This window comes from Perna viridis, chromosome 1 (assembly GCF_037379345.1).
Source record: "Perna viridis isolate PV_CMFRI_1.1 ecotype Kerala chromosome 1, ASM3737934v1, whole genome shotgun sequence".
Lineage (NCBI taxonomy): Eukaryota > Metazoa > Mollusca > Bivalvia > Mytilida > Mytilidae > Perna > Perna viridis.
Genome location: NC_142445.1, coordinates 37649184 through 37670166, shown reverse-complemented (window position 1 = coordinate 37670166; position 20983 = coordinate 37649184). Strand labels below are relative to the sequence as shown.

Below are 20983 nucleotides of genomic sequence, written 5' to 3'. Positions count from 1 at the left end.
CAGAATGAAAGTGGTCAAATAATTAAAATACTTGTGTTAACACTTATAAAAGGCCTTGTGGACAGACTAACAGTTGAAGAAAGTGATTTCTATACACCCAAAAAATTAGCACTGGAGGGTATGATAAATAAAAACCTATTTTTAATTGAATGGAGTTCCATAACACAAAAGTGCATCATCCAAAAAATATATAACAAAATGAAAAGGAGATTATATTAAAAGAAGTAAACTATTCATTAAATTTTCACGAATTTGCTAAATCCTTTTAAAGTTAATTAGCAATTATTGGAATCTCCCCTTATTAAGAATAAAGTCTGATTACATCAGAAATTAATAACAATTGAAGGGGAGCTTACCAAAACATCAATAAAAATGAACTATTTCCCAAAGTTTCATTAAATGGGTACAAGCACTTTTTAGTTATAGCCTTAAAACTGCAACTCCCCTTTCGGTATGAAAAAATGTCCAAGTACTCAAAATTGCAAACTAATTTATAAATATCCAAAGGAAGCTTTCATCCATATTTACATGCAAAGGTTGATGTGCAAAGTGTACCGCACTTCTACAGTTGAAATCAGACAGCACCCAAAATGCCCCATCTACATGTATATAAAGTTACAGCTCTAATTTGAAATAAATCCATCCATTTGAAGCTGAGATTTTTGTGACACATATTTTCTCTATCATTCCATGAACACAAATATGGCAGTCTCAGGAGACAGGAAATCAGATTGCACTCAAAATAGCTTACAACATATCCCCCATCAAATTTGATACATTTGGGGCCAAGATAATTGTGACGAAATTCGAAAGGAATGACTGATGGAGTGACTGACAGAATGATCAATGGAGTTAATGAGAGAATGACAGATGGAGTGACTGACAGAATGACAGACAAAAGAACAGACAAGGTGATTCCAACACACCACCTCCTCATTGAAGGGAAGACAATGACAACAGATGACTAGGGATGCAAAGTAATGACATAAACCAACCTTGACTTCCGGTTCATACAAGCAATTTAAAAATTTGCGCTACAGCATATGACTTGTTCATTCCTCCCTTTTTTCAGTGTTCAAAGTTCAATAATCCAAATATTAAAAATGAGAAAACCTTTCAAAAAAAAAAAAAAAAAAACCTTCCTTCACATGGACAAAAATTGTGCCAATTTCTTTTTTAAATCGTTGAAGCACATTCAGTGTTAAGACAATCAAATAGTGTTGTACCAATGTATGCTAGTCAAAAGACAGGGGTATACAACAAAGTATATTGATTATTTTATTACTTTTGAAGTAAATGTATATAAATAAGTCTTTGTAATGAGATTAACTCCCTGGTGCATTCATTGAGATGAGAATGATTCAATAATACACTGTACATTAATAATCAGCACTTAATTATCACATCACAGTTTGGTCTAGAAACACATCTATAATTATGCTCTATCTATGGAATTTCTTAGATGAGTCCTTAGCATGGTCCAGTAATAACTGACATGGTTTGAACTGTAGGCCATATAAGCTCTCGTACCTTTGCATTTTTTCTACTAACTGATCAGCTCCATGAATATCCAAGTATCTAAATGGACCTGAAAAATCAGATTTAAAGATCAATATTTAATTCAGTTTTTTTTCCTCATCATGGTTTGAAAGATGTTTTAAAAATTTCACTGTCATATTAGAGAATAAATGTACCTGAATTTTCAAATAGAAGCTTCAAGATATTTTACACTTCAAAAATTGCTTTATATTGCAACTGTACCAATTGTGAAATCAGAATACACTGACCATATATTATCAGTGATACCCAATCACCTACAATATAGAACTTTTTACAGTGGTACAACAATTATAAAATTTTATTGAAGACATTACCTGGAAGATTATGGAGGTAAAAATCATAGGCTTTGTCCTAATTTTTTGCTTTAAATGAGTGGTGGTTTTTTTTTTTTTAATTCTGTGTTGCAATGTAAATACAATGAAATATTACACCAATTTTCAATAAGAAATGCTCAGCAAATCTTTGTAATTAATCATCATCTAATTCTTATCAATACTAAAATATCTGCAATTTATTTCAAGAGTGGAGTATGAGAGGGATATAAGCCTTTTGTTGCATTTCCTGACTATATATTTTATCCATCTATTGTCAATATTTCATGTAATTCTTCATATTTGTTATGTATAGGTATCATTTAGTACCCACTAATGATTTAAAGCTCATACCTACCTCCCAAAAATGGTGGGAATCCTAATCCAAAAACTGCACCAATATCGCCATCAAGCTAAAATAACCACCAAAAACATTGTCAATAAAAGTTTTATCATAATGCCTAGAACAAAATATATACTAGTAGTCAGATATATCAATATATTCTACTGGAGTGAAATATGTAAGGTAATCCTGCAATCTGACTAGGGATATGAGACCATATCCCTGTGGTAGACCCAAGGATATGGAAGTGGATCAGTAAGTTTATTGTTTTTATGACAGTGGACTCGAAATAAGTATCTAATCATACTTGTGTGGAAAGTCAACATTGTTTTGAATATGAATGTGGGGAATTAAAGAAAAATAACGTAGCGTTCTTACATGATGCCATCTTGTTGTGTTTTGGCATAAACAAAATGCACACTTAGATTGATAACATAAGTGAAAAATGTTACTAAAATGGATGAAAAAAAACTTATTTGAAGACACTCCAGTAAAATATAATTGTTATTCAGTATATTCAAAGGGGGTATGGTCTCATATTCACTCTCATTGTTTTATATACTCTTCTCCTACAGCTCAGGAAATATAGAATACTGGCAGGGACTATGAAACCATATCCCTTGTGAAGATTCCCACTGGCATATAATATCCATATACAAGTCAAGTACCTTGAAAGCTAAATTGTTCTTGCTAAAAATGAAAGCTCATGAATTACAATGAGGTCTTACTCTATACATAGAAGGAAGAGATAAGACGTGCATATAAATGTCACTTTGCAGAGTGAAAGTATACTACATGTATATCAGAAAACACTAACAGCCTTCATTTAGGAACCCCCATAGTTTCTAAATAAAATCAATATGTGATTAATCAAAACTTTTTAAGCAAACAAACTTCAAACAATTGTTCAATGGTTGAATGATCTTGTTGAATAGATCAGGACACATTGTGACCCAAAATAGTCTTTATGCATCATTACAAGACTAAAAAGATTCATAAAAATCCATCTTGCAGTTAGGCCAAAAAAAATGTCTGTTAAAGGTTACAATCCTCCCAAAAATAGGGTAGGTAGGTAGGCATTTTCATTTTTTTTTATTTTTTTTTTCATTTTATTTTTTCTCGACTAAAGTTGAGCCTATATTTGTAAAATAGCATCATGTTTAAGTCATGAAAGTGTATAGTTTTAAGTTCAATTTTTAACATACACAACTATTAATCATGTATTTTATTACAATACACTTATTGTAAGTAGGAATTTTGAACAAAATACAAGTACACTGCATTTTAAAATGTTACCTGCAAATATATTCAAATGCTATTGTGACCTGGTTTTAAACGTACTTTTGGTTTTATATGATCGTATTGTACCGGAAATTGGCAGAAATTACCGATTTTGTTAATTTTGGGGAAAAAAATGTATTAAGGTCGGGAGAAAAAATTAGGGTTGGTCGGGACACCCGAAACAGACATTTTTTTTTCAGAAGGATACAAAAGTGTGAAGAGCAAATAGATGGAGTGAAAAACTGGTTTACATCAATATATACCACCCTTTTTAAAGCACAGGGTATAATCACATAAAAACTTACAGGTGAATTAAGTATGCCTTCTTGTAAACACATAACAGCCTCATTCACAAATCTTGACACCAGTCTGAATTGGATATCTTCGTCTGTATTCCTGAAAGTTAACAAATTACAATATCAAAAGACATGTAAAAATATCAGTATGCTAAAGAATATATACAATAAATTGGTACTTTTTACCATAAAATAAAAACAGCTGTTCTCAACACAAAAAAACAGCCTGTGAGAAGGTTTCTGAATAAATCAGTACCAGTACTACAGGAAATCCAAATCTACATGTACATGGTATCACACAACATCCTTTACATACACCAGTTAATTTATTGTACAGTACTTACTGAAAGTACGCAAACCAAAAGATAAATTGAAATAAGAAGCCAAATCCACCTGGAAAAGTTTCTTTTAAAACTTGTATTAAATTCACAAGTTTATATCAGTAGGTATAATCCCTCCATAACAATAGCAAAGTCTTTAACACAATTTCCAGTAATTTAAGAAACATCAACAAATTTACCCACAACTAATTAAGTAAAAAAATTCCAACACTTCACTACTCTTGCACAGTGGTATCACTCATTAAATTGTTTAAAATAGTCATTCCAAGGGAGACAATTTCATCCTCACAATACTATAATAATCGGACCCCTATTAGAACCAATATGTCACTGAACTGAATCGTAGATACTTTGAATTTAAGAAATTACTATTCGATTTAAAGCAACAGCAATATGAAATTATCTAAGACATTACCTGCACCAACTATTTATCATTACATATAATTTCTGATGACTGTGGGCTTAGCCTTTAAGTCCCATTCTCGTTTATTTTTATATCCAGAATTTCTATTGTTAAAAGCATTAAAATTCTTTGAATACATATTTGTATTTAGGTTGCTTCTTCTGGTTACATCAGTGTGATGTGTAGTTATCTAAATTTTCTTTTCTTGTGTTATAACCAAACATATTTTAGTGTTAAAATAGTTAAAGTGTCATTTCCTATCATCATATTCAAACATAAGAAGTTTTCATTGAAAAGCTTGTGAATGAGAGTCAGGCTCCCATTCTCTTGAGATTACATGGTCATTTGATTAGACTTGATTAATCCTTTGATTTATGTACTCACTCTAATAAAGGTTCTACACTGTATCGTTTTACTATCTCCAATGCATCTGTATTCTCTGGTCTAGATTTATCACCACTGTAAATATAACATCCCTTTCCAGACTTTCTTCCTGTTGGAACAAGATAATACCAATTAAAATAATGAACAAAAGGATAAAAATATGGCATTAATGGATCATTTACGCCACGTAATGGTGAAAAAAGGGGGATGGAAAAATGTTCAAAATGGCCTAACTCGAAAACTACATTTTGGAGATTTGAACTAAACCTTATTTTATGGTACTTAACAACTGTGTAAAGTTAAATAAAAACAATCGATCCATTCTCAAGTCATTATCAGGAAACCATTGAGGGACGGACATGACACACAACCTTTTAAAGGATATTGTTTATTAATACCTTGACATTTCGTGTGGAAGGGTTTAAAACAAAGCCTTGTTATCAATGTTAGATTATAGCTTTGTGCTGACTTTTCACCTTTTTTTCAAATTTTCTCAATGGTACATTGTAAGACCTGCAATAATTTTTGGAGCTATACCAATCAAAACAGTTTTTAATATTTTTATAAACTCGTTAACATCTTTTCTCTCCATCAAGAATTACATCTATTTCATGAATAAACATCATTACCTAGGAAACCAGCGGTAACCATGTCTTTCAAAACATTAACATTGCCACCAGCAAATCTATCACCAAATATCTTGCCAAGATCTTCAGCAACATGAGCAGCCACATCAACACCAACCTCATCAGCTAGCGTAGCAGCTCCAACTGGGAAGCCAAATTTCTTTGTCAAAGCATCCAATTTTTTAGGCGAAACTCCTTCCTGAATAATTTATTATCAATTTAAAAGTGATATATGATCATAACATCACATATTTTTTTAAAACCCTAATCAAATGGTACTAAATGATACTACCCCTGCCTTTTAATGTAAATTAATACAGTACACCAGAAAAAGGTCCAGGGATTATAAGTGATTAGTGCTTATACCTTGTGAATTATTTTACATCCTGTATAGCGCAGTGATGTGTAGTGGTCTCAGGAAGCGTTTCTAGATATATCACGACAACTACCAAAATAAGCAGCAATCATTGTCAGAAATCATATGGAAACATGCATTATCAATAAGCAAAGTGTTTTATATGGCGTAATCACTTAATCATAAAATTATTTATAAAGGATTTAGGGCATAAAAGTAAATCATAAACATTTAGACTAAAAAACAATGTTGTAAGGGGAGATAATTGGGGGAAATTTGTTCTATTGAAATGTAATGGGAATTAAATTATTTAAAAAAACAAGAAAAAAGTTGTTGACCCTCAGTTTTCTTTTTTAAATCTAAAAGAATTTTAGATATGTGATTTTACACATTCTTCAAAGAAAGAAAAGGTTTGATCTATAAACCTTAAATTTTGTACACCAGCTTTTTAATAGTTTGCAAAAACGGGAAAATTTCCTTCAGAATCTCCAGGTACATGTACAATGTATGTAAATCGTGTACAAAATCACCAATATTAAGGTTTGATTATCTAGAAAATCAAGTTTGGAGACATTCGTTTCTTTAATACTTAAAATTCCAAAGTATGTTCACCAAACAACCTCTCAGAGAAAAATTAGGAAAATAGACAATAGACAAAAATATTAGGTTTGATCTATATACCTTAACATTGAAAATACATTATTATCAATAAATAAATGAATCATTCATAACAAATTTTCTAATGCTGATAACCAGAAAAACAACCTGAGCCACTATTACAGATACAAATAAAATTCAATTAAGCCATTTGAATTTTAGTACCTGAAGAAGTCTGATTGCCTCTGATAACATAGGAGCTAAGATTCTGGTTGTGTAAAAGCCAGGTCCATCTTTAACTGTTATCACAACCTTGCCTTGTTTAAGTCCTACATCAACAGCTGATGCTATAAATAAAACAACAAAGAATGTTAATTTTTAATCAACACAAAAAAAAACAGATTATTTAGGATAAATTACTTTCAATTGGGCTTAATCAAAACTGATTTTTTCCATGAAGGCCAAACGTGTTTAGATCCTGTAAGACTTATACTTTGGCCAAAAAAGGGAGTTTAGATCATGCAAGACTTATACTAACAATAATAGACAAATCATTATGGAAAAAAAACATTTATTTATTATAACTCCATTCAAAAGGAAGAATAAAAAAAAATAATATCAATTACCCAGAAACTTTGCTATATATTCGAGGTACATTCAAACTGACAAATACATGCAATGTCTAAATCTAAATATAAAATAATAAACCGGATATATTTTCATAACGCTACTTTTGAATGCATCATCATTCAGCCTTATCAACACTTACAGATTCACACAGTAATCTGACCAATGGCAACTATTTTGTTCCTTAAAATTTCCCAATTATACAGAAAAAATTGCAACATATGTAAACATATTTAGGACCAATGTGGAAATTTGTTTTTGTGGCTATAAAATCAAATGGAAACAAAATTTTCTAAATTATATGACAACCATACCTTTATCATACAATAAGCCCTATGGAAGACATATTTACTATATGATTTTTATTCACCTTTTTTCATGAATGAATTTGTTAGCCCTGAAGATATGTTTTTCACATTTTTAATGGTGGTCCTAAACGAATGAAAACCTATGAGAAACGCATGTTTTCCTGGTGATTTCAAAACGTACAAAAATATATGTTGCAGTTTTTTCCTGAGTACATAGTACATTTTTGACAAAGTTTGTTTACAACAGTTACCTGCAGTATCTTTTGAGGTTTTGTCTGTAGTAATGATTTCTAACAATTGCATTTTGTCTACAGGTGAAAAATAATGCATGCCAACAACCTGGAATCAAACAAAAAATATTTACCAACTAGAATTGATGTGTTCATAGGTCATGCCTACCATTCCAAAAATTCAAAAGGAACACGGTTTGAATTTACCACTTAAGCAAAGGTCTCAAACATAAAAAAATATTACGAAGGTTACCCACAAATTTTCAATTCAAATTTAAAATCCTTGAAGAGTTGCTGAGGAAACGGGAATGTGATTGGAAATCTAGCCCAAATGTTTACACATGGTACAACCTATCCAAGGGAAGTTTTATATCAAATTTCAAGTCATTCCTTTCAAATCACTGAGGACATTTTAGCAAAGAACATTTGATAAAACCGTGAAAAACTTCTGAAAAGCAACATAATCCTCCTGCATAACAAGGAATTTTCAGCAATAATCTAAAGTTGGAATACTATTAACATTGCTTTCAAAAAGAACAACAGAGTTGAAAATGAATTTGTCGAAATTTTGGTGGAAGACAGTTGGTAGTGGAAAAACATGGTGTGATGTGTTACAAAAAAAACCACATTTTTTTCTATGCCTATAACTTACCTTCTCAGGCCTTTTACTTGCTGTAGCTATCTGTGCTATGGGTAGGGCGGATGTGTTTGATGCAAATATACAATGTTCTGGTAGGTGCTGAAAAATATCAGTATATATGTTATCATGAGTTCAAATTTGTTAAAAAGTCTAAGAGGATAATAACTAGAAATACTGTGAGCAAACTCAATAAAAGAAGACCCCACTTTATAAGAGTTTGAATCATGGATATAAATTGATTTATCTCCCCTTCATTATGCAATGCACATCTCCATAAGACATTCAAGGTTTAATTTGATATTAGTATTAATTAAAGCCATGGTTTGGTATTGTATTTTCTGATGTTAGTTTAAGTTTCCTTTAGTTCTACAAATCTATAAAAAAGAAACAATTTTAAGATTATTGAACAAAAATATTTATACTGATAATCAGCCCATGATATATCCCCTCCCATTTTGGGCTGTCTTCATAAAATACAATGAACAATTGACAGATGCATTTTTGTCCAAAATAAGAACAAAGGCAGATAGAATGACAGGCAACAAAATGTCTAGCCTGAAGTTTCAGGTGTGTGTAAGTTTCATGACTGTCAATTCCTAAAACAATACAAATGTATTTGCTCTCACCATAATAGTAATAATAGTTTGACTATATCATATTTTGTTAAATTTTAAGGAGATAGACCTAGGGTAAGGGACATAACTCTTGAAATCAGTAATATGTTTATACAGTGAAACTTCTCCAAACCGGACCCTCAGAAAACCGCTCTTCCCTTCAAACCGGCCGTTTATAAAAGTCCCCGCCGGTACACCTTAAAACCTGTGTGTTTTGTTTTCAATAGACTGGCCACCCCCTAAATCCGTACATCGGCCGGTTTTTCACAGTTTTAGTTACATATTTCAAATAAAAACAACCTCTCAATTCCGGCCGCCCAATTATTGTTCACCTGTAATAAATGTGTCAACAAAACTGTAAATGATTACCTAATATTATGTAATTAATAATTCATTCACTGACCTGTTTGCATTTCATCAGTGGACAGATGATAATTGAGGGGGACAGTACTTTAAACAACAAATTTTATCAAGACATTACATTTTGTCACTGGTTGGCTGTTAATTGGTGTGTACAAATGTCAGGTAACCGGGGTCATTTAATAGTATGATCTTTATGATCTTTTAACTGTCAATTAATGTGACCTGTGCCCAAGCCAAAACAACATAGGGGTGAAATTATTAGATTTTGTTGATAGGTTATTTACGAAAACAATACAAATAATTAATTACCATCAATAGCCCTTTGATCTTTCATAAACATTCTTTCAAAACCATGAACATTATTTTGTCCACAGTACAGTTTGTAAAATCAAATCATTTACACATGATGCAAGCTTTGAAATGTAGTAAAAGGCCAAAAGTTTTGAATTGGCATTAAACATGTCTCGACCAACAAACTGAGAAGGTGTAGGGATATAGAACATATTAATGGAAACAGCTCTTAGAATGCATTGCTATTTTGCACAAAACCGGCCACCCCCATAAACCGGCCATTTTTTCTTGTTCCAGTGGTGGCCAGTTTGGAGAAGTTTCAATGTATTGTATTCAATTTCACCACAGCATATCAAGCTTTCGTTTGAAACAGAATGAATTCAGTCCAAGTTACTTTGATGCTTACATGAGATTGATGTGCTCAATACAAATGTTCCAATAATTTTTTTTGTGTCCCTTATCTTAGGTCTACATCCTTAAAAGAGCAGTAAGGATCTAAAAAACAAACCAAATCTTTTACAAAACATAAAACAATCAAGAACGTACCTGTTCTACCTCCTTGATTACTTTATGTTTAATATTTATATCTTCAAAAACAGCTTCTATGACCATATCAACTTTACCAAATCCATCATAGTCTAGTGTAGGGTCTAAATTGCTTAAAATCAAGTCTCTTTCAAATCTGCATAATAAAAGAAGAAACAGTACTGCAGAAATATTATGTAACAAGACCTCAGTCCATCCACATAAGCTGACATAAAATTAATTGCTCTAAAAATTTTTAAATTTTATATGAAGTCAAATTTTAACTAATCAAAAAACAACTATTAAAATAATATTAAAACATCTTTAAATTGGGAAGGTAGAACATACTGAATACATTCCTTTACTAAATTCCACTTGCCCTGGGAAATGTTAACAATAGACACCTGAAAAATTACAGCTTGTTATCATTATAAACAATTTAGAGAATTTAGAACTTGAACTCCATATCCACTTCTTGTAACCTGTATTAAAATATTTGTACAGTATATTAATAGAGTGCATGATGATAAACCTGCAAAACAGACATTCACAATTGACACATATTGTCATCACAAGCTTACGTGGTAATTTTCTTCCTCTTGGTTTGTTTGTTCAGACCAGACCAAATTTGTTCTTCTCCTCTTGCTAAACCTTGCTGAGACATATCCTTCATGATCACATGATAACCTTTATCTACACTAACTTGTACAATACCAGCTCCCATTAACCCTGCACCAAGAACTGCAATGTTTCTGGAAAAAAAACATTTACACTGTTCTGAGAAAACTGTTTACTTCATGTTCTTTATACTAAGTTGTACAAATATAAATACCATAATCAAATTTTCTATAAATGACCTTCCAAAGAAGAACACATTATAGTGACAAAGGACACATGGTCTTTTGACATGAATGCACTATATACATAGTCTTTCAGGATGGGTTATCACTGTACACATGTGTATTTTAATGCAAGTTTAAGAAATTATCACTACAGCTAAAATATCCTGATATTATTGTAGATAAATACACGTTTTTTTTTTCAATAAATTTCAATTACATTTCAAAAAGATTCAAGTAATCTTAGAAAATAATATTGATTGAATATTTCTGAATAAATACTGCAACTATACATAAAAAAATCCCCCTGGCCAGCTACTTAAGATACCTATTTCATAACTTACTTCACTTGTTTCTGAGGAGTTCCAAATCTGTTTTTCTTGCAATGTGTCTGTCCATGGTACAAACCAATCAAAGCTTTAGAATGTGTTGTCATACCTAACTCTCCAAATGCCTAAAGAAAAACAATGTGAGTTTTCATTACATTTTTGAAACATAATATACATCATTTCTTTAAATATACTAATTACTTCTTTAAAAAATTTTCATTCACATCAAAATTCAACAACTAAAATTTGAATTAATGTGAAAAATATGGCCTTTCAATGCTTAAGTGGATTTTGAAAAAAAAAAAAAAAAAACCGTTGAAGGTTTGACAAATGAACATTTTTATTTCTATTCCAGGAACACTATATACAAATGTATGCAATAAAAGGATAGGGACATATTTTTCATTCAAAACTGAGCAGTTATTGGATATTCAATCTTATATACAATAGAAAGAAATTCTAAATTCTGTTTGGAAACAATGTTATTGTAAATTACCTTAGACTCAGCATCATAACCAGCTTGGGATGCAGGTTTTTTGCTTAAACTGGTCTTTATCACCTAAAAAATTATCAAAACCATATATAATTGAGCTACATGTAAACCATTATTGTTTACTTTTTGCTACATGTATATTCAAGACTTGAAATAACTAGAGATATGACAAAACTAACAAAATCTTCTACATTGTGACTCTTTTATAAAGGTCCAGGTGTCAAAAGAATAGGCCTGCAGCAGCTCTAAGCTTGTTGTAAAAGGCAACTAAATAGTGCTCAGAAACCTAACCGGGGGATAGGCGCTCTGCCCACAGAGCAACTGGGATGTGTGCCTCAGGTGGTGGAATGGGGTATCCCTGGCGTGTTACTTGATGGGGTTGCGGTCAGGTTGTAATACAGAAAACCTGACCGCAAACCATAGTGGTGCACTGTGTTCCTCATTCCACGTTCCTCGCACGTAAAAGATCCCTGCTGTGGTATTCGATAGGAGTAGGAACCTTTGTGCTCCGCCACAGGAGGCTAAATTGCCCGACCCTACCCATCCCTCCCTTTTTCTAGTGGCAATCTAAATTTGTCGGCCCTGTTGCTGTTCCATCCCTTTCTTATTTCATCATCATTTCATGTTCATTTTATCATCCATTTCATGTTCATCACCTGAATATAGCTGAAATATTGCTGCTCCGACGTTAAACCCCAACAAACAATTAATCACATTTGCAATAATAATAATAGGGTCATTAATTGGAAAGAGTGAATAACCAAAATATCATCACGTGATCCGAAGAACTCCTAGATTTAACAAGTGTGCAGAACTTGTTCCCAGCACTAGTTAAGTCATCAAGCATTCTTAACACGAGTAATCATATTTTGGTTATTCACAATAACCAATTGATTATCCTATTTATTATATAGATTTTCTTCATAATTCATCAATATTTTCAATATGAATATTAAATTCTGTGATTGGTGGACTAATATCAAAGTTGTGACGTCTAGAAGGAAGAAAGTCTGAGAGTGAAATTACTTAATTTATTTCAAAGTGTGAATTATTAAAATTTATTACACTGGGAACAATTGATAAATCACAGCTAACTTTATAATAATAAAAAAGTAATAATCTCCAAATCTACAGTCATTAATTGTCATAAACTAAATCAAAAATAATAGACTTACATCTAATATCCTTAGTGGAGCTGGATAATGTCCACCAGAGGCTTTCATGACTTTTTTCCTTGCTTGATTAATTATAAAATCAGGTCCCCATGTACCAATTATTCTTCCCATTATTTCTGCAACAAATAAAAAAATCTAAAAAATAAGAACTCAGTTTTATCTCTTTAAAGAAATGTGACTTAGCTTTAACAATAATGCAATATAAATGAATATGCCCTTTCTACTATAGAACAGAAGTCTCTGGTACAATCATTAAAACTTTCACAGCTAATATTACCTAAGCAGGAGAAACGTTACTAAAAACTCCAGCTTTTACTGATAAAATACTGTAGTATCAATGTAATTAAAGTTAGACCTATTGATTGTTCCATCCAGTCACTACATACAGAGACTAAATAGAACAACTGATAGATCTAAATTTAATTGGGTTGCTGTGGTATGAAGCTAAAATACACTTGCAATCAATTTTACACCATAATGCATATACTGAAAATTGCTTTGCAAAGTCGTGTAAGCCTGAAATACATGTACCTGTTACCTGTACTATAAGAACAACCCTTAAATAATGTCAAAATTATTTATGTCTGCAACATTTGTTATATTGAAAAAAATTAACTTTGACACAACAAACAAAATATGTTCCAAACATTCAATATCAATATAAATTCAAAACATATCTTTTTACAATTACATTGTTATTGTTATTGTTACACACATTAGGGCAATTCCAGAAATAAATGTACGGAAGGCACTTTCTATTTGACCTCACCATGCATACAATTTTAATTGATTATCTTTCTTTCATTTTGAAGACAAACTATCTTAAATAACATCCATCCATCAAATTGTAATAGAGGTGCCTCCCGATCCCCTCGCAAATAATTATGGAATAGCCCTTATGAACATACTTTCCATTAGAGATCTACTTCTGATCGGTTTCTTAAGTGATCCATTAGCTAGTGACCTGAAATTAGGAGAAATATATAAATGGTTAAAATATTTGTTATCTGTTGTCTTTGTAGAAATAGCATACAAAGATTACAATAATCTCCAAATCTACAGTAACTGTCACAAACTAAATACATTCACAAATCATAGACTTACATCTAATATTTTAATGGAGCTCGATAATGTCCACCAGAGATTTTCATGACCTTTTTCTTTACTTGATTAATTATTAAATCAATATTGGGCTGATCCAATAATAAACGCAGTTATCATTAATTTCATTTTTTTTATCAAATCAGAATGAATATGTGTTATCTGCAACATACATATAGAATTAAAGTGTGCACGGCTGAGACATGAAAATGTTATAGAAAATGGAGATTTTTATTGCCAACTGTAACTCTGTACTCATACTTTGGTGAAGTAAAGGAGATCTTTGAAAAATACAACTTTTAAGAGGAACCGTTCTTTCATAGTGGTCTAGAAGAAATAAACAGGATTTTCAAGTTTTCATTATTTCATTCAGGTGTGCAAAGCTTATACTAATGTCAAAGGTAACCAAATATTATAAAAAGGGCTGAAGATCAATTTTTTTTTCAAATTAATTATGATACCTGTAATAATAAGTCATTTCAAGAACTCTAAATTTTAAACTGTTTATAGCATCAAGGCTTCATTCTTCATTCCTTCAAATATTATCTTTAGTTTTTTTCTTGATATATAGCTTAAGCTCATTCATGAGCCAAAACTACTTTTAAAATATTGTCATTTACAGTCTTTGCTATGGTTTTCATAGGGTTTAGTCATTTTACTTCCTTTGAAGACACATACAAGTACACTGTACATGTACCCAATACATAAATAGGAAAAAAAAAATATTTTACACTCTTACTTTCAATGGACCACAAAACCTGTGAAGTGAAAAATTGTTTTTGATACTGTTTCTAAATTTCAAAAATATGTTTTTCTTGTCATAAACCTTTATCAAGACATGAACACTTACCGCGCAGTCTGTACAGCTACAGCATGTAAATACTCTAAGGTTCTTGTATCAGCATCTTTCAACCCAGAACCTGAAACAAAAAAACATTTTGACAATGAGTTCTTAAAACAAGAATAATTTCAATAGTTAATCTAGAAAACAGGTGATAAAAGTTATGGAAAAAACTTCGCAATTTGAGCCATTTCTTGTGGCAAAGAAAAATAATTTGAAAGAGTTTTTTAAGGTTATAATACTGACCAAAACACCTAGAGACTTTGGATAATCACAATTTATTGTTGTACAAAGTTTCCTATGTTGAGCAACTTAGTTCATGTCCTATTGAAAATTAAGAAAGTACATTAAGTTTCTTTCACTGTTTTTTATTGCCATTTCTATTTTTAAAAAGTTCTCTGTTACATAAAATCTAATTATACAAATTTTTGCTTGCTACAATTTACAATTGTTTTGTAACTACTTTCACAATCAGTTTTCCTTTCAATTCATTATTCCGTTTAAAAATAACAATGGTGACATTTTTGTCTATGTAATCTATAACAAAAATTTCTCCCCATCAAAGACAAATGGGTGAAGTGAGCACAAACAAGGACAGGTTTTTGTTCATTTCTCCATCTAGATGGGACCCTGCAGCTCACCTAATGGAGACACTATATGGTCAACAAGCCCAAGTCTTTTGGCTTTCTTTGCTGGAATATTTTTACCAGTTAACATCATATCCATAGCATCTGTAATGGGTATCTGAAAGAAAATCAATTCATTTTTATGACTGTAGAAAAAGTTCAGCTCTTGATACTGGAAACACTAGCTTCGAGATTAAGACATTGTAATGTGTTTTCTGCTTCCAAATTTCTTGTCAAAATATGCTGTGAAAGATAGTCAACAAAACCAAAGGATATTTGGAAAACAAATGAAAAATCTTTTCAACAGGCCTGATTTAATTTCTTTTCATGGAAATGGAAGACTTGTAAGTACCACAAATGATTCTAATACCTACTTCTCTCAGTAGTCGTTGTGTTCCTCCAGCACCTGGTAAAAGACCAAGCATGACTTCAGGTACTCCAAGATTTGTCTTCTTATTGTCAACAGCAATACGGTAATGACAGCCAAGTGCAGCCTTTAAATGACAGTAATATTGAATAGTACAGAATCTTATTATTTTCTTCATTGTTAAAGCTGACTCTTAAATAACAATAAACCAGGGTCTGGAAATTTTGATAGCCCATATAGAAAATGACTTAATTACTCATGAAATATTATATTTGAAACATGTACTTTCAGCTTTTGCACAACACTACATTTTTGCAGGTTTCTATATACTTGATCTTACTTTACATAGTCTATATCTTATAATACAATAACAGCCACCCTCCTGACAACATTGATACATGATAATCACATTTGTAATGGGTAAAAGATGAACAAACGACTGATTACTTATACACTAATATGGGAAATATCACAGGCTTCCATTAGAAGATACAAACCTCTAATCCTCCTCCTAAACATGACCCCATGATAGCAGCAACTACAGGCTTTTCAGAGCTTTCTACATGCTGAAAAATTTCTTGTCCCTTTTTTGAAAGTGTTGTCATTTCTTCTGCAGTTTTGCATTTCTCAAGCATACTGAAACAGAATTTAAAACTTGCATACATATTTCACATTTATGTAAAGTAAGATCAAGTATATTGTCACTCATTTAAGTATTTACCATTTATCATTTTAAATTAATGCTTTTTTGCTTTTTCAAATTAATTATATTACAAAGAAAAAAACATATAGCATTGAGGTGTTAATATGCCATTTCCTTTTTCATTGATAGGAAATTACAAGTGTTCTCCCTATGATTTAAAGCACAGCTCGCTGGATTTTCAACAAAAAATAATAATAAAATCATGGTGCTCATAGTACATTCTATCAGAGAGCTAAACATTACAGCACAGTCAATCACAGCACTCAAAGTAGATCATACTTAATATTTCAAGTCAATAAATTTTCCTAGTTTTTCTCAATGATAAACCCAGAAAGGACATACTTAAGAATTTTAATGAAAAAAAAATATGTTACTTAACTTGATTTCAAGGTAACTGAGCCTCATTAAAGCCAATATTCTACTACATTTTATATGCATTCTGTAGAAAATTTTCAATATTTCATGATCTTGAAAAAACTGGTGGACAAAATTTCTTATATCATTACATAAACAGTTAACGGATATTCTTTCATATTTCAAAATGAACATTAGGTGTCACCTAATTCTTTTTCTTGCGATATTAAAAAAACCTTTAACTCCCTACACATTTTAATTCAACATTTTACCACCAATTATCTCCCCTTTGAAAGAATCTTCCAGACAATATCTTCCTTAAAAGATGCTTTTTAAAAATAATGTTTCTAATTTTACCATTCTAATTTTATGTCAAAAAATCATTTGAAATAATTAAAATATATATTTTTGTATCATTTTAAACACTATTAGTTTATAGAAAATACATATGTCTGTATGATTCTGCAAGATGACAACGTAATAGGTATGATCTACCTTAATGCAAAGTTCTGAGAAAATACATTCTCTTCTTACCTAATATCAGCACCAGCTATAAAACATCCTGGTTTTCCTGAGGTAACAACAATGCTGTCAACATTACCATCATTTTGGGCTTTACTAAAGTTGTCAACAAATTCTTGTTGTACATCAATTGACAAAGCATTCACCTGCAAATAGAAGTAATGATATAATGCAAGGGTAAAACAACATCCATACAATTATAAAAAATAAGAAATTCTATATTTGGACCTCTCTGTTTATTGATTTCAGATTAGATCAAGTTTCTCAAGAATCCAAGAAGTATAATGGAGTTGCTGATAACATTATGTCAGCTAGCTTACAGAAATCCATAGCCATACAGACTGGAATTTACATGTATATAATTTCCAAATTATGTAAGCAGTAGAAGGTGAGTAAAATAAGATTGATCAATCACGGGGACAGAAATTAAACTATGCCTATTGGTGTGAGGGCTTCCTCATTATTCATTGTAGACTTTTGAGTGGCCTCGAGCTGAATTTTTTTCATCCCAGTGGGGTTGTTCTTTCCTTGACATATTCACCATATACACTCTCCTTAAAGACCGATGTTCTATGACACCGATAGGGTACGTACCACAACAATTGATTATTTTGGCCATTCAACTCAAATTCTTTTTTCCCCGACAATTTTTTGCAATAAAACCCTTTACACAATTTCAATTTTCATAGCCCAAAAGAGTGATGAATATGCTTTTTACATCGTCCAATGTCAGAAGAAAATGAGGATGCAGCTTTTTTGGTTTTTTATTTTGTTTTCTATCATTGATTTCGCAATAAAAATGGTGCAATTACTGAAAATACTTACCTTTGAATCTGGTGTATCAAATTTGATGATAGCAACTTTTCCTTGTCTTTCATAAGTCAAATGTTTTGCTGAAAAATACATGTTTTATTAAGTTCACTTGGTATGTTATTAAAGAGATACACTTAAGCTATTGATATGCCCACTATGGAATTTCTTTTCAGTTGTATTAGCAGTCCAATTGCTCAGAAGTTAAGAATAAGGTTAAAAAAAAAGACAAAAATGTCATTTAAATGATTTTATCAACTAAAATAGGTTTGACAAAAAAATGCTATATCTCTCCATGAGAGGTCTTATAGTTACAAGTTATAATAGAAGAGATTTTTCTCTTTTAATTTTCATCAAAGAGGAAATTCTAACATAAATGACATCAGATATAGGATTGGCAAATACTTGTTAAATATACCTGTCATATATGAGGATGTAGAAAACAGATGCCTGCTATCAGCTGAAAAAGAGTAAAAATGTCTCAATATAAGTAAAGTAAGAAAAAAGCATTCATACTTAGTGCATATAGTAAAGAAAATATGTCACAAAAAGCTGAAGGGTTTCCTAAGTTTTTAAATATTCATAAAAAAGTATAAATGAATCATTCAATATAATCATAGAGGATTAAAATGCTTTAAAACTTACACAACATTGGCAGAAAGCAGTAAATAAAAGGTTCTAAATATTATAACTGTAACTACATAAAACTCAATACATTCTAAATGATTTATATATTGGTCAGTAGCAAAATACTTCTATTTTTATTTCAAATTAATGGTCCAGGCATTGTTTCAAACTTTGACATCAAAATTATTTCCTCTTCCCGCCTTTAAGTTCCTTTGTCTCCAGTGTGAATTGTTCATCATCTATGTACAAAGGGTTCCTGACAATTTTCTTCTTTGTTTTTTTTTTATATTTTGTCTACTATAGATGACTTTTTACATTCACTTCCAATCCAGAAAAGTTCTCCATTTATATTGAGGTCAAATGGGGTCAGCTGGTGTAAGATCAGAGACATTACAATGTGAGGCAAGGGAACAGAAATTTGAATTGATCATTACAAATTATGTTATAAATGATTTATATATTAAAGAAGCATTTCAGCTATTTTCATCATCAGAGATGTATTTCCACATAATTTTTACTTTTCTTGTAATTTAAAATCAGACATCCTTCCTTTGTCTAGATTAAAACCTAAACCAGTTTCCACCAAATTTGATTAAATAATAAATATAAAAGTCACCTATTCTCATTTTCGGTGTGATGTCACACTTTAATTTGATTAGCTAATTGAAGGAGTTTGAATTTAACCGAAGCCATTTGGAACTAATACATATATGTTCATCTTCCAAGACAGAAAAATTCTTATCTTACAATATACAAATTAAACGCTCTAGATTATCTGTTTGAAAGATGATTTTTTTATGAATAAAAAAGATAAAACTCTACAATGGATTTTGAATTAACTTTCAGGGTTCTACATAAGTTAACCAAAAGCACATATGATTGATTGATTGATGTATTGGTGTTTAATGCCCAAGCAGCAATATTTCAGCTATATCCAGGTGATGAACATGAATTGGATGACAAAATGAATATAAAATGATGTTGATTGAAAGACGGAATGGAACACAAGGGTCAACAAATTTTGATTGCCACTGGAAATAGGGAGACAGAGTAGGGTGGAGCAATGCAGCCTCCTGTAGCAAAAGGCAAAGGTTCCTATTATCGAATACCACCTCAGGGACTCATGAGCAACATGGCATCTTTCCCACAAGGCCTTTTATGACAAGTTTAGTGCTGCTATAGGCCTATTCTTTTGACACCCAGACCCGTACAGGGGTGAAGCACATAGGAAAACTACCACTTTGTGTTTGCTACACCTCCCAAGGATGTTCAGAAAAGAGATTTCACAATAAACACAGGGATGTGTATGAGTAACATGAGCAAATACAAGTGAGGATTTACAGGGGAGACAATATACTAAACATTTGAGAACTCAAGTACACGCAAGTTATCCTGTCGATAACAACGAAGATTGAAGATGAGTAACATAAGAAAATATGATGTAGTTTCAAGAGATGGGGCTTGGGGTAGAACAAAATTATTTAGAATAGTAGAATAGTAAATTTGGCCTGCTCATTGATTACCCTGTGAAGTGCAGTTAATAAATGGAACTATTCCTATATAGCTATTTTTAATGGTAAAGGGGCATACACGAATCAGATTATGTTCAACAACCACGATGAATAAAGCAAATTCAATTTCATGATATCCACAAGAAACGCCTACATGCACCAATATGCACAACGTTTCTGTGAATCGAACTTGCAGTTTATATTTGTCATTGAAAAATTTATCAGAAAAACTGAGACGTCACGGACTCATGTATTGAAGTGCAGAAAGTTTTTTCGTTCTTATGTATAGAGTAAATATATTAATATGTAAAGTAGAAACCTTGAAGAGTCCGTCCTAATGACAAGGAGATGAACTTGCAGGCCCTCAGTATCTTCATGCTAGACATTCTGCAAACAGATACCGGTGCAAGAGCCGGTTGTACTTTGGTCTCTCGCAATCTCACGAAAAATCTCTCGAGATTTCGATTTTGACAATAGTGTTTTTCCCTGGTGTAAGACGAATATTGCACAATGTATGTTATGGTTATAAGCTATTGACTAATAAGAAGCTATTTCTCGCATTTTTTTTAGTACGAAATATATTTGATTGG

General features: G+C 31.4%; 1 protein-coding gene across 1 annotated transcript; it reads right to left on the bottom strand.

The window, feature by feature from the left end:
- Positions 1 to 1265: 1265 nt before the first annotated feature.
- On the bottom strand, positions 1266 to 20866 carry LOC148628621 (trifunctional enzyme subunit alpha, mitochondrial-like). Its single transcript, XM_088591172.1, has 22 exons — positions 20713 to 20866; positions 18674 to 18715; positions 18271 to 18338; positions 17458 to 17591; positions 16364 to 16502; positions 15874 to 15993; positions 15515 to 15617; positions 14883 to 14952; positions 13840 to 13895; positions 12932 to 13047; positions 11760 to 11822; positions 11279 to 11388; positions 10677 to 10847; positions 10117 to 10252; positions 8315 to 8401; positions 7684 to 7771; positions 6723 to 6844; positions 5549 to 5744; positions 4920 to 5028; positions 3801 to 3891; positions 2230 to 2284; positions 1266 to 1588 (listed from the first exon to the last, which is right to left on the bottom strand). Exons 1-22 carry the CDS (start codon positions 20777 to 20779, stop codon positions 1443 to 1445), a joined length of 2289 nt encoding a protein of 762 aa, XP_088447298.1. The 5' UTR covers positions 20780 to 20866; the 3' UTR covers positions 1266 to 1442.
- Positions 20867 to 20983: the final 117 nt, after the last annotated feature.